This window comes from Monopterus albus, unplaced genomic scaffold (assembly GCF_001952655.1).
Source record: "Monopterus albus unplaced genomic scaffold, M_albus_1.0 scaffold51.1, whole genome shotgun sequence".
Taxonomy (NCBI): domain Eukaryota; kingdom Metazoa; phylum Chordata; class Actinopteri; order Synbranchiformes; family Synbranchidae; genus Monopterus; species Monopterus albus.
In genome coordinates this window covers 4536876-4547620 of record NW_018127931.1, presented here as the reverse complement: position 1 = coordinate 4547620, position 10745 = coordinate 4536876, and the positions used below count along the sequence as shown (strand labels likewise).

At 40.2% G+C, this 10745-nt stretch overlaps 3 protein-coding genes across 5 annotated transcripts in view; 2 read left to right on the top strand and 1 right to left on the bottom strand.

Annotated features, from left to right (window-relative positions):
* apex1 (APEX nuclease (multifunctional DNA repair enzyme) 1) overlaps positions 1–649 on the top strand; it is a 7448-nt gene extending 6799 nt beyond the window's left edge. The window contains 1 exon segment of the mRNA XM_020601313.1: positions 1–649. This exon segment is cut by the window's left edge and continues 22 nt beyond it. Within this exon segment, the coding sequence (XP_020456969.1) occupies positions 1–331 (331 nt within the window). The 3' untranslated portion in view covers positions 332–649.
* A 584-nt stretch (positions 650–1233) lies between these two features.
* LOC109960885 (zinc finger protein 585A-like) lies at positions 1234–8331 on the bottom strand. Of its 2 annotated transcripts, none has more exons than XM_020601310.1 (9): positions 8247–8331; positions 7140–7342; positions 6912–7010; positions 6635–6730; positions 6293–6403; positions 5169–5292; positions 3992–5081; positions 3635–3687; positions 1234–3063 (listed from the first exon to the last, which is right to left on the bottom strand). In XM_020601310.1, exons 1-9 carry the CDS (start codon positions 8254–8256, stop codon positions 1805–1807), a joined length of 3045 nt encoding a protein of 1014 aa, XP_020456966.1. In that variant the 5' UTR covers positions 8257–8331; the 3' UTR covers positions 1234–1804. The 2 variants fall into 2 exon arrangements, with proteins under 2 accessions (XP_020456966.1, XP_020456967.1); XM_020601311.1 differs by having other exon boundaries at positions 1234–3060.
* The window catches only part of LOC109960887 (angiopoietin-related protein 5-like), a 27082-nt gene continuing 18406 nt past the window's right edge, over positions 2070–10745 (top strand). Inside the window, exons 1-4 of one of the 2 annotated variants that reach the window (XR_002275057.1) lie at positions 2070–2140; positions 5458–5496; positions 7268–7330; positions 8332–8795. The gene's annotated coding sequence lies outside the window, so the exon portion shown is untranslated. Of the gene's footprint in view, positions 2141–5457; positions 5497–7267; positions 7331–8331; positions 8796–10745 lie in introns of those variants that run through there. The other variant, XM_020601314.1, reaches the window with a different exon arrangement.

Below are 10745 nucleotides of genomic sequence, written 5' to 3'. Positions count from 1 at the left end.
TGGCGATCTCAATGTCGCACACCAGGAGATCGACCTGAAAAACCCCAAGGGGAACAAGAAAAGTGCAGGCTTCACCCCAGAGGAGCGTGAGGGCTTCAGTCAGCTGCTAGAGGCTGGTTTTGTCGACAGTTTCCGTGAGCTTTACCCTGAGCAGACCAACGCCTACACCTTCTGGACCTACATGATGAATTCACGTGCAAAGAATGTAGGGTGGAGGCTTGATTACTTTGTGCTGTCGTCCTCTCTACTGCCAGGCCTGTGTGACAGCAAGATCCGGAACAAGGTGATGGGAAGCGACCACTGCCCCATCACTCTGCACATAGCTCTGTAGGTCACTGTGTGTTACTGCTTTGCACCATTTTCTCAATGCTTCCATTCTGACTTAGTTCAAACGATCATCGATGTTGGTATGCACTCTGTTCGAGTGAAGCACCAGTTATTTGGAAGTCCTGCATTTCTTGAAATTTCTCATGGGTGGAGCGGTGCCCAACTTTAGTCATTTAGTAGATTCAGCAGTAGCTTAGTTGTCTGTACTTCCCTTTGTTTTTTACATGTAAATAACTCTAAAACACCCACTGCCCATATTTCCTCTTTCTTTAATTGTTAGTAAACCCACTTACGTACACCTGACTTTATCTTGATAGTTTTGTAAAAATACAACACTAAATGTTTGAGCTGATCTTCATAATGTGCCTCCTGTGTGTACTAGTGCTGATCTGAGACACAAGCCTACTGTATGTCTTATGTTAGTTTGAAAATAAGCTACTGCTCTTAAAAAAAATGTATCTTGTACCACAAAAGGTTTTCCAAACTAGTGTGAAATTTTGTTCTAAAGTTCACAAAACTTCTCAATAAAGATGAAATTTATATTAAAATGTTAATTCCTTATTTGATCATTTTGAGCCAAGATGCTGAGGCAAAGAGTTGTATCACAATGCATCTGAAAACCATTCCTCTGCTCATTGTATTTTAATCACAACCATGGATTCAAATGCAGTCAGTACAATGGGGGGGAAAAGGGACATTAAACACAAATCTGTTCTTGGTGCAAAGTTTCTATTAGATGCACTTCACAGCAGTTACTGTACATAGGAAATAAAGCCACAATAAATGATCCACAGTTGCTTTTGTCCCAATCTAAACTATAATCTCATACAATTTAAAATTCCAAAATATAATTCCAGTCTTGGCTATAGCTATGTTAGCTATGTTATAGTGACTGAAATCCAAATCTTTTCCCCTCTATGTAACTCATATGATCGTTTCACAGATGTGTGAATAAACAAATCGGACTTTCTCAAAGCCGATCGAGCCCACTTGCATATGTACCTCTACATCCGATTCATATCCCATCTTTGACTATGTGACTGCTGTCAGTGGTCAGATCACAATTCAGGTGCTTTTTTTTTATATATCTCACTCCTCCTCTGCATGTATTAATTCAGTTGGCCCTGTCAAAGACCAATAAAAATGGAGGAGAGCAACAGCTGCAATGGGTCAGTGCAGAGACAAGGCTGTTTCACATTTGTTGTGTAGAGAAGCTTCTGATCACAGCAAACTGGAAGGAACATACCAAGTATTTTTTTAGCAACCTGCAATTTGAGTGTCACACAAATTACATTATTCTTTTACACATGCATCTTAACCTTTTAGTTTAATCTGCACGATTGGAAGTTTAGGACTTCAGTGGTGTTCACACAGGAGCTGGATACATGTCAACAAACATGAATGAAGCATTGACATGAAAAACCTAGATCTGACAAAAAGTTTGGAATTGAGTAAAGGTCTGTGATGTGAACTTAGCCTATGTTAACTTCATAATATGTGTTCGTTGGTGCATTTTGAGATTATATGACTGTCTGAATCCCTTCCCACATTCTACACAGAGGTATGGTTTTTCCCCTGAATGTGTTCGCTGGTGTCTTTTCAGGCGGTTGGCACTGAGGAAACTCTTGTCACACTCGGTGCAAGAGTACGGCCGGACACCTGTGTGGTAGCGCAAGTGGATGGTCAGGTAGCAAGACTGAGTGAACTTCTTGCCACAGTGGGGACACTGAAAAGGCTTATGACCTGTGTGGAAACGTTCATGTTTCAGAAGCTCGGCATGGGAAAAGAAACCCTTCCCACAGTCAGAGCAGAGGTATGGTCTCTCACCTGAATGTGTCAGTTCATGTCTGATCAGAGTCGCCTTATAGACAAAACTCTTGTCACATTGCGAGCAGCTGAAAACATTTTCCCTGGTGTGGCAGCGCTCATGCTTCTTCATGTTACGTTCCCTCTTAAAGCTCTTGCCACAGAAAGAACACATAAAGGGCATTTCCTCTGAGTGGATCTTCATGTGACTCAGCAAACCACCCTTGTAGAGGAATCCCTTGCCGCACTGTGTGCATATGTGTGGCCGTTCTTTTTGATGGATGCGCTGGTGTGCTGTGAGAGCCGCTTGGTAGGCAAAGCTCTTTCCACAGTCACAGGTGTGCACTCTTTCTTCCTGGTGAGTCTGGAGGTGCCTGTTGAGGTAGCTGGCACAGCTGAAGCCTAGGTCACAGTGAATGCATTTGTGAGAACGTTCCACCTTGTCAGAATCCTCACCATGGGTCTTCAGATGCCTCACCAGTGCTGACTTCCAGGCAAATGCACGGCCACATTCAGAACACAGGTACTCACTGTTCTCCATGTGGGTGCTCTTGTGCTCCCTCTGAGCCACCAGGGACTTGAAGAATTCCCCACAGATAAGGCACTCATACTTGCATTCAGACTTGTGTGTCTGCTTGTGCCTATCCAGTGACTGTTTAAAGGAGAAACGCTGTCCACACTGAGAACAAAGAAAGGGCTGTTCACCTGTGTGGATGCGCCGGTGGGCTTTTAGTAAGGACTGGAACTTGAAGCTTTTGTCACAGTCTGAACAACAAAAACATCTTCCTCCATCTGCAAGAAACTGAAGAGATGGTTTGTCTTCCTCAGTCTCAATAGAGTGAACACTGTCAATGTGCTGCTGGACCTCCGCTTCTTCTGAATGGTGGAAAGAACACTTCGGACAGGAGAAAGTGGTCGGTGAGGCATCTGCTACAGAATATTCCAGAGGACCAAAATTATTATAGAATGCAGTGGGAAATGAACATTGTGCTAAAAATGTGTACTTGCATTTTTGACTTGTGTTTCTAATGGGTACATATACTGTATATTGGAACCAATCAGCTTGAAAAAAAGCTGAAACATTCCTTGGAAACCATCTAGGCGTGTGAATTGTAGGTCCTTATATGCACAGGTGTGTAGTTTTCTAAACTGTCCAGTCTATTTAGTTTGCCACAGGTAAACTCCAATCAGGTTATAGACACATCTCAAGGGTAATGAAAGAAAACAGGATGCAGCTGATCAAAATTTGGACTGCCACTGCAACAGGTCTGAATACCTTTCTAAATTAGAATTTCAATTTTTTATTTTTACTGATTTTGCAAGAATTTCTGAAAACATGTTTTCACTTTGTCATCAGAGTGCAGACTGATGGGCAAAAATGGCAATTTTATTCATTTAAAATAAATTCTTCAACATAGTGTACAAAAAATGAAAGGGTATGGAATACTTTCTGAAGCCTTTGTATCTGTGGTGATGGAAAGATTAAAAAAAAAAAACTCACCTTCGTTACTGTCTTTTGATGAGACCACCAGTGATCCATAGGAGTGCTCTGCACTGTTAACAAAAAAGTAAAAATAAAGAAGAGGCACTTGACCTGCCTAATATCTCACTATAATGATATATTCAACCATAAACAATCAAGTACATTTCATTTCGACATAGTAAAGCTGTAATCAAAGTTGTAATTAAAGAATGGCATTTCTTTAATGGGCCATCAAACAACAGCTAAGTGCTAGTGTGTTGATACAAAAAATTCCTACCACAATGACATGCAAATCTGTAACCCAAACTTCATTGTGCCAGGACAATGGAAACAAACTAGAAAGTTTGTAAGAAAAAAAAAAACTCAGTTGTTTACCAGTTGAAAGGCAAAGGCTTCAGTTCTGGAGGGTTTGCCTTGCTGACCTCCTTCCTCTTAGTAGTCATGTGCCTCTGTAAATTTATCACCTGGATCTTCATGGTTGGTTTGCGTTTGCGCCCACTTGTGCGAACCTTGACAGGGGAAATGACATCACTGTCACTATCAGGGACAAGACCTCCAGGCTCAGAGGTGGGAAGCTCACAATCACCATTATCCTCCTCTGGCACCTTACACTCAGGCTCAACAAGTGCAACAGGAGCCTCACTGGCACTTTCATCACAGATAACCTTTTGCCCATCCTTATGGCTCTCTGTAGCCTTGTTTGAGTTGTGATCGTCAATGTGAGTTTTTAAGTGCCTCGCAAGTGCCAGCTCCCAGTTGAATTTCTTGTTGCACTCAGGGCACTTGAAAACACTGCCTTCCATGTGCGTTTGCTTGTGTTCTGTGCGAGCTGACAAGGAGTGGAAGGTATCCCCGCAGATGACACAGCCATACTTGCGTCCAGTTTTGTGCGTGTGTCTGTGCCTGTCAAGGGACTGCCTGAAAGAGAAACGGCGACCACAATCATTGCAACGGTGGGGTCGTTCCCCTGTGTGGATGACCCTGTGGGCGATAAGTGAAGAGGCAAACTTAAACTTCTTCTCACAGTCTGGGCAGTCATGAGGTCCCACAGACACTTTGTGTTGGGAAAGAGCTGGGTTATTCTTGTTAACTTCTGGATGGATGATGTTTGTCAAGACATTTTCAACTTTTTCTTGTATTGCTTCTCCCCTTGCTTTTGTGTCCTCTTCACTGCTGGTCTCTATCTGCAAATCTTCATCCACTGTGTTACTATGTGTTGCTTCATAATGGTCTTCTCCAATAACAACCTCAATGTCAGCACTTGTGCCTAATTCAACCTCTGCATAATCTGTCACTGTAATTATTTCGACAGCTACATCACCCACATATGACACAGCGTGCATGTCATCACTGAGGTCTTGCAGTGGATGTGATTGGTTGAGTTGTTCTGTACTTTTTGCAGCTCTGCTTGGAAGAACAGCAGAGAGGGAGGAAAGGATGCTGTCACCCATGCTAGAAGGTGGAACTGTACAAAGAAGAACAAGAATTAAATTAGTTATTTAATAAACTTCTGTCTTTAATATAATACCAGTGATCATAGGAAGCAAGTTACCGTGTTGCTCTAAATGCCCATGGTGTTTGTGGTGCTGGAGCAAATTCTTCAGGTCTGTAGGCTCAGACACCGAATGCACACAATCCTCCAACATAGAGCATTCAGCTCCAAGCCAGGAAACGGTCTGCAGGAAAATGGATGAAAGCACACATTATAACAGATCCAACAGTTTAAAAAGAAACATTAACTAAATCCAGATTTTAACTTAAAAAAATATAGCAAGACCTGTAAGATGTATTACTGATCAGTAATATCTACTAACATTATGTCTGTTTTACTTGAATTCAAGCAAAGAGAAAAATGAGAAACTATCACCATCAATGATGAGGTAAGTGGAACACTGAACCTCACTAAGCTTGTACTCACAATCACAGTTCCTGATTCCTACATGGCACTGTTCTATATATTTATATATACTACTGTATGCATTATGTAGTATATACCATACAACTAGGAACTATCTACAACTGCTGTATGATGTACACTATTGTATGCAACTTAAACAATTATTTTCACACTAAAATGAAATGGACAGTAGTATTTTACTGAAGTGTGCAGACCTCAATTTAGAATTTTTATAACTTCAGTTTCTTTAGATCCACAATGAGAGAATTTGTTATATTTGAATTATTTTTAAAATGTTACTTATAACTGGACTTTTCTTCCACGATCATTGTTACATTACTGCTCGACTTGATTAGCACAGTAAATTAGCTTCAGGTGTCATTGAGCTAGATACCATAATTTTAAAACTTACATAATTTGCTTCAGTCTTTAATCACTAGTGGGACAACTGCTGTCATTCACAATGGATCCATACAGTAGTATTTTTAAGCCATATATGAATTTTGTCTGGAGAGGTTTCTTAAAAAGTCTTAAATCACACTGGCAAGCCTGTATAATTAACCTTTAACATTCATGTGCAATACACCCTAGAGTGGTATTTTTGGCATTGCCATCATAAGCCTCTAACCGTAATGTCATGTCATACTTCCCCTAATATTATGTAATAACAGGGTAGCAGTGATGTAATATGGATTAGATGACTTTTAGTTATTTCTTTATTCCCTCTTATGTGACATGTGACACGCTTGTTACCATTTTCTCAAAATGTCACACCTCACCTGTTCGAGGTCAGGAACTGGCAACAACTGAGCCAGTCGATAGATGAACTCCCAAAACAGCTTCTGTAAATCACTGTCATACTGAGGTCCATATTCTGCAGGAAAAACCTCCTTTGAAAAATAAAAGACTATGATAAAAACCATTTTACAGCATTACAAATACCAAAGCCCAGTATTTCATTACTCGACTATTTGTACCACATAACACCAATTGAATGTCTACAACTCCTAAGGGAACCTAGCTTCAAACTAAATGTAATTACTGCTTTTTTACAAATGCAAATAACATGCAAAATCACATGTTTATTTGGTGTCACAGAGGTATAAGTAATACTGCCTTACTGAGAAAAAATCTCTTCTCGCTTCAGGATCTTTGAGCAGAGTATGAATCAGCTCCAGAAAGTGAAATGCTACTTCTTCCTCTTCTGATTCTTTCATCTGCAGTATAGGAATAAACATTATACATGTTCACTGGTGGATATCTGCTGAAGTGGTGCTGATGATTTTGTGGGGCAGTCTATAACAGCAGTCATTTAAATAAATATTTACCTAAAAATAATAAAAACAGCTGAAATTTGACAATGTATAAAATCTATTAATGAAACGTTGATACACTTACATTGATCTCAGTGGGGTGCTGTGGTTTAATCTTGTCCAGATGAGACAGAATGAAGTCATGTTCCACAAGTGGTTCACTTCGGCACAACTCAAGGATATACTATTGAGGTTAAAAAATTAAAAACAAAATACTTATGGGATCATATATTGTGTCTTAAATATCTATCATTTGCTATATCTTACATAACAAATGTATGATGAATGCCTGGTCTTCTCCACTTATACCCACCCTAGCTCTTAATCCAAGATTAAGTTGTGTCTTGTGTTTGTACATGAGCAGCTCTGGGACCATGTCCATCACCAAAGAGACAAACTCTGCCACTTTCCAGTAATTCATGACATCTTGTTTCTTCACAGCCTGCCACATTGAGGCTGACATGAGCTGAAAAGGTGGGACCAAGAGGCGCAGTGACGCCACAGGTAAGGGGTTATCTGAAAAACAAGACATCAAACTGGTGAAGTTGAATAAAGTTCACCTACCTGTCCCATATCCTAATTCACCTGCTTTCTTGGTCTGACACCTGTCTCTACAGGTAAAAGTTATATGTCAAGTTCAAGAATAGTAGCACATTGGATTGTATGATCACAGGAAGTCAATCCAGGGCTGTTATTTACAGCTGTATTATCAGTCAGCTATTTCAGAACTCACTGTGTAACCAAGTTCATGTGACAATTGGCATGTTGAGTGTCCTAATGATATAACATTATGTAAAATTAGCCCAACAGTGATGCTGAAGAGTAACTAAATATTAAGAAAATAAATCAAGCGCCCATCTATGTACTTCTCGTCCAGTAGGAGGATCTTGCTGAGTGTCATGAGTGTAGGAACAACGATGTTTTGAATGCAGCCTTTATGGAAACACTGAGTGTATGTTCTGTATCCAAAATGTTCTCAAAACCAGTTACATTTTGCCATGTTTGTACGGCCTGCACAAGAAACTAGCATAGCACAATATGCATGCAAAACAAATTGTGATGTAGAACAGAGCAACATTACGTTACTATTCAGTAAGCTTCCTAACTGGGCCAATTTACCTAAAGTATCACGGACCAAAGTCAAAGTTAGCTAACGTTAACTGTTGTCAAGTTAACAAAAAGAATTTGCTTTTAGCTGACAAACTGCTGTGAAAACACCCGAGTCCATTTTCTCACACCGGTGTTGAAAAGTCTGACTAGCTGCTGTTAGCCAGCTAGCTAACTATAGCTGACTAATGTTAGCTAGTTGATACTGGATGAAAAACATTGACTAAGGTTGTTGTCCAGCTTAACTGCCAATGCTCCTATGTTAGAACACCACCTTCACTTAAACGTGTAAATAACCAAAATACAAATTTACATGGTGCCATTGGTGAACTTCTTGTCGTCGTCCAAGCCTTCTTCTTCTCTCACCCATTTCTGCATTAACATTATTCTTGTTACAGCCATCTGCTGGAGATTCTTTACATCACCCCTGTGCCCCCAACAGTAAAACAATACTGCTCTGGAATAATAAATACTTCCTGCCTTTTTAAGGACTTCAAAAAATAAACCTGCATGCAATACATATGAAAATTGGCATTTCCAAGCGTGTTCAGCATCTTCTTCTGTGTTTATTTTTTCTAGATTTATGATTTTTGAAATTTTGATTATTTCTGTTTAGTCTTCTTGGTGTTGTTTGTTTCTTTTCTTCAAATTGTTCTGATGGCATATTGTGAAGTAAATTTATTTTTCGATTTAATTTCTGCCTTATTGTGTTTTCACATAGTTTTATATTTGGCCCTTTACATGCTCCTGAATACTGCAGTCTAACTGTGGCCACTAGTTTGGTCTGTTTGTGGGTCAACAAGGAGATGGAGCTGTGATGTAGAGTCTGTCAGGATTGGAGCGTGAAGCTGCCGATAATGTTGTGGGTGAACTCAATTAAACAGCCAGACGAGGATAAGTAAAGAAACACCGTCTCTTTAATAAGAGCACTGAGAGCGAACAAAAAAAAAAAAAAACGATACGAGACACGGTTTAAATACGAAGCGCACTTACAGGTCGATAATACATTCCAGGGTCAGAACCAGCAAACACATACATCCAAGTAATCCAAAACGCGTTGTCCAAAAGGGAAGTCCAATAAGCCCATATACAAAGAAGCAGTCCCAGTTGGAAGGGCAAGACAATACACGGTGGTCAAAACAGAAATCCAGGGTCAGAAACTAATAAGTCAGGCAAGAATTAATGCTGGAGAGTCAGAGCTGGAGTCTAGAACAATCTGGCAGGTTACTGGTGGGAGAAGGCTGCTTATAATGTGGTGAAAACAGGTGCAAACAATCAGAAGAAGGTGAAAACAATGAGTTCAGAGTAAAGTAAAAAGTCCGAAATTGTGGTGAAACAAAAACAGGAAGCAATGTCAAACTAAAAGCACAAAAACGGAAACAGGCGGGACAGAATCATGACAGAGTCAGACACAAATGGGTGATGGGAGATTCAGATTAAAGGAGTCATACCTTACTCCAGGTAATTTTTGCTGTCTGGTTGTACTGACGTTTCAGGTACTTGTACTTAGTATGTATTTATTATTAGATTATAAGATTTTGAATTCATGCATTTACTATCTCATTACACACTTTGGGGCTGTTTAACCATCATCTACCACGATCAACCTCAGGAACAGGTAATAGAGACAAAATAATTATATTTTGTGAAATTTTCTTTCACCAAGAGAAAATAAAAGAATTACAGTCAGAGACGCAGCAATTTTTCATTAGTACTCCCCAGAAGCATGTGACTGTATTGATCCAGGGCATACTACTTAAGAGCTTAGCTGCTAGGCACACATTTGTGCCCATTTTGTGTGCTCAGTTAAACCAGTGTACACCTTCAGTTTGCCCAAGTGTTTTGTTCTATTAAACGCACATAGCTAAAAGCGTTTGAGTCATTTTCTTGTTCACAACATACAACAATTCTCATGCCATTTTCCCAGAGTCAACTGCTTATCATTATTGGAATTACCAGTGTATTATTTGTAATTTTAGGCCACCTGTGGCAGTGACGTTGCACAGTTAACTGAAATATTGGACATCCAACACATTTTTGCCAAATAAATAAGAGTGTAAATGTATAACCTGGAACATGCTGTTATTCAGAGTGTGTTATTCATCGCTGTTATTCTTTAACTTTGAAACTGTAATCTTAAAGACTGCTCCAAATTTCACACTTTGTGGTCCCATTGTAATACAAGTCTGACAAAGTGTTTAATAATTTACAGCTTCATTCTTCTATCAAATATTTAATCAATCAAATTGTGACTGTTTAATCACCCTTTGGTCCAGCTTGTTACAACCCTCTGACATGCCAGCTCTGTTGTGGGGTTGCAGGTGGGGTTGTTTTAAAAGGCCACCAGCCAAAGGGTTGGGATTAGTTTTTTCCTACTGTAATGTGAGGAAGGTTAATCTAGCCACAGGGGTTGCAAGCCAGTGACTTCTGTGCCGGTCCCAAGGCCGGATAAATAGAGAGGGTTGCGTCAGGAAGGACATCCAGTGTAAAAACATACCACATTTAAACATGCGAATCATCAGTGTGAACTCCATACCGGATCGGTTGAGGCCCGGGTTAACAACGACCGCCACCAGTGCTGTTGACCTACAGGGTGCTGGCGGAAATTGGACTACTGTTGGTCGATGAAGGAGAGGAGGTAGAAGGATTCGTAGACAGAGAGAGAAGAGGAAAGGCAGGAGTATAGGTCTGAGAATAGGGACTCTTAACGTTGGCACAATGACAGCAAAAGGTAGAGAGCTGGTGGACATGATGGAGAGAAGGAAGGTAGATATACTGTGTGTGCAGGAGGCCAGGTGGAAGGGTAGCAAAG

Excerpts from the sequence above, each read along its gene's own strand:
- LOC109960885 (XM_020601310.1), bottom strand. Across the intron at positions 6,731-6,911 it reads AGCACCCCACTGAGATCAAT|ATGAAAGAATCAGAAGAGGA; the intron begins GTAAGTGTATCA and ends CCTATACTGCAG. Across the intron at positions 3,688-3,991 it reads AAGCCTTTGCCTTTCAACTG|TGCAGAGCACTCCTATGGAT; the intron begins GTAAACAACTGA and ends TTTTGTTAACAG.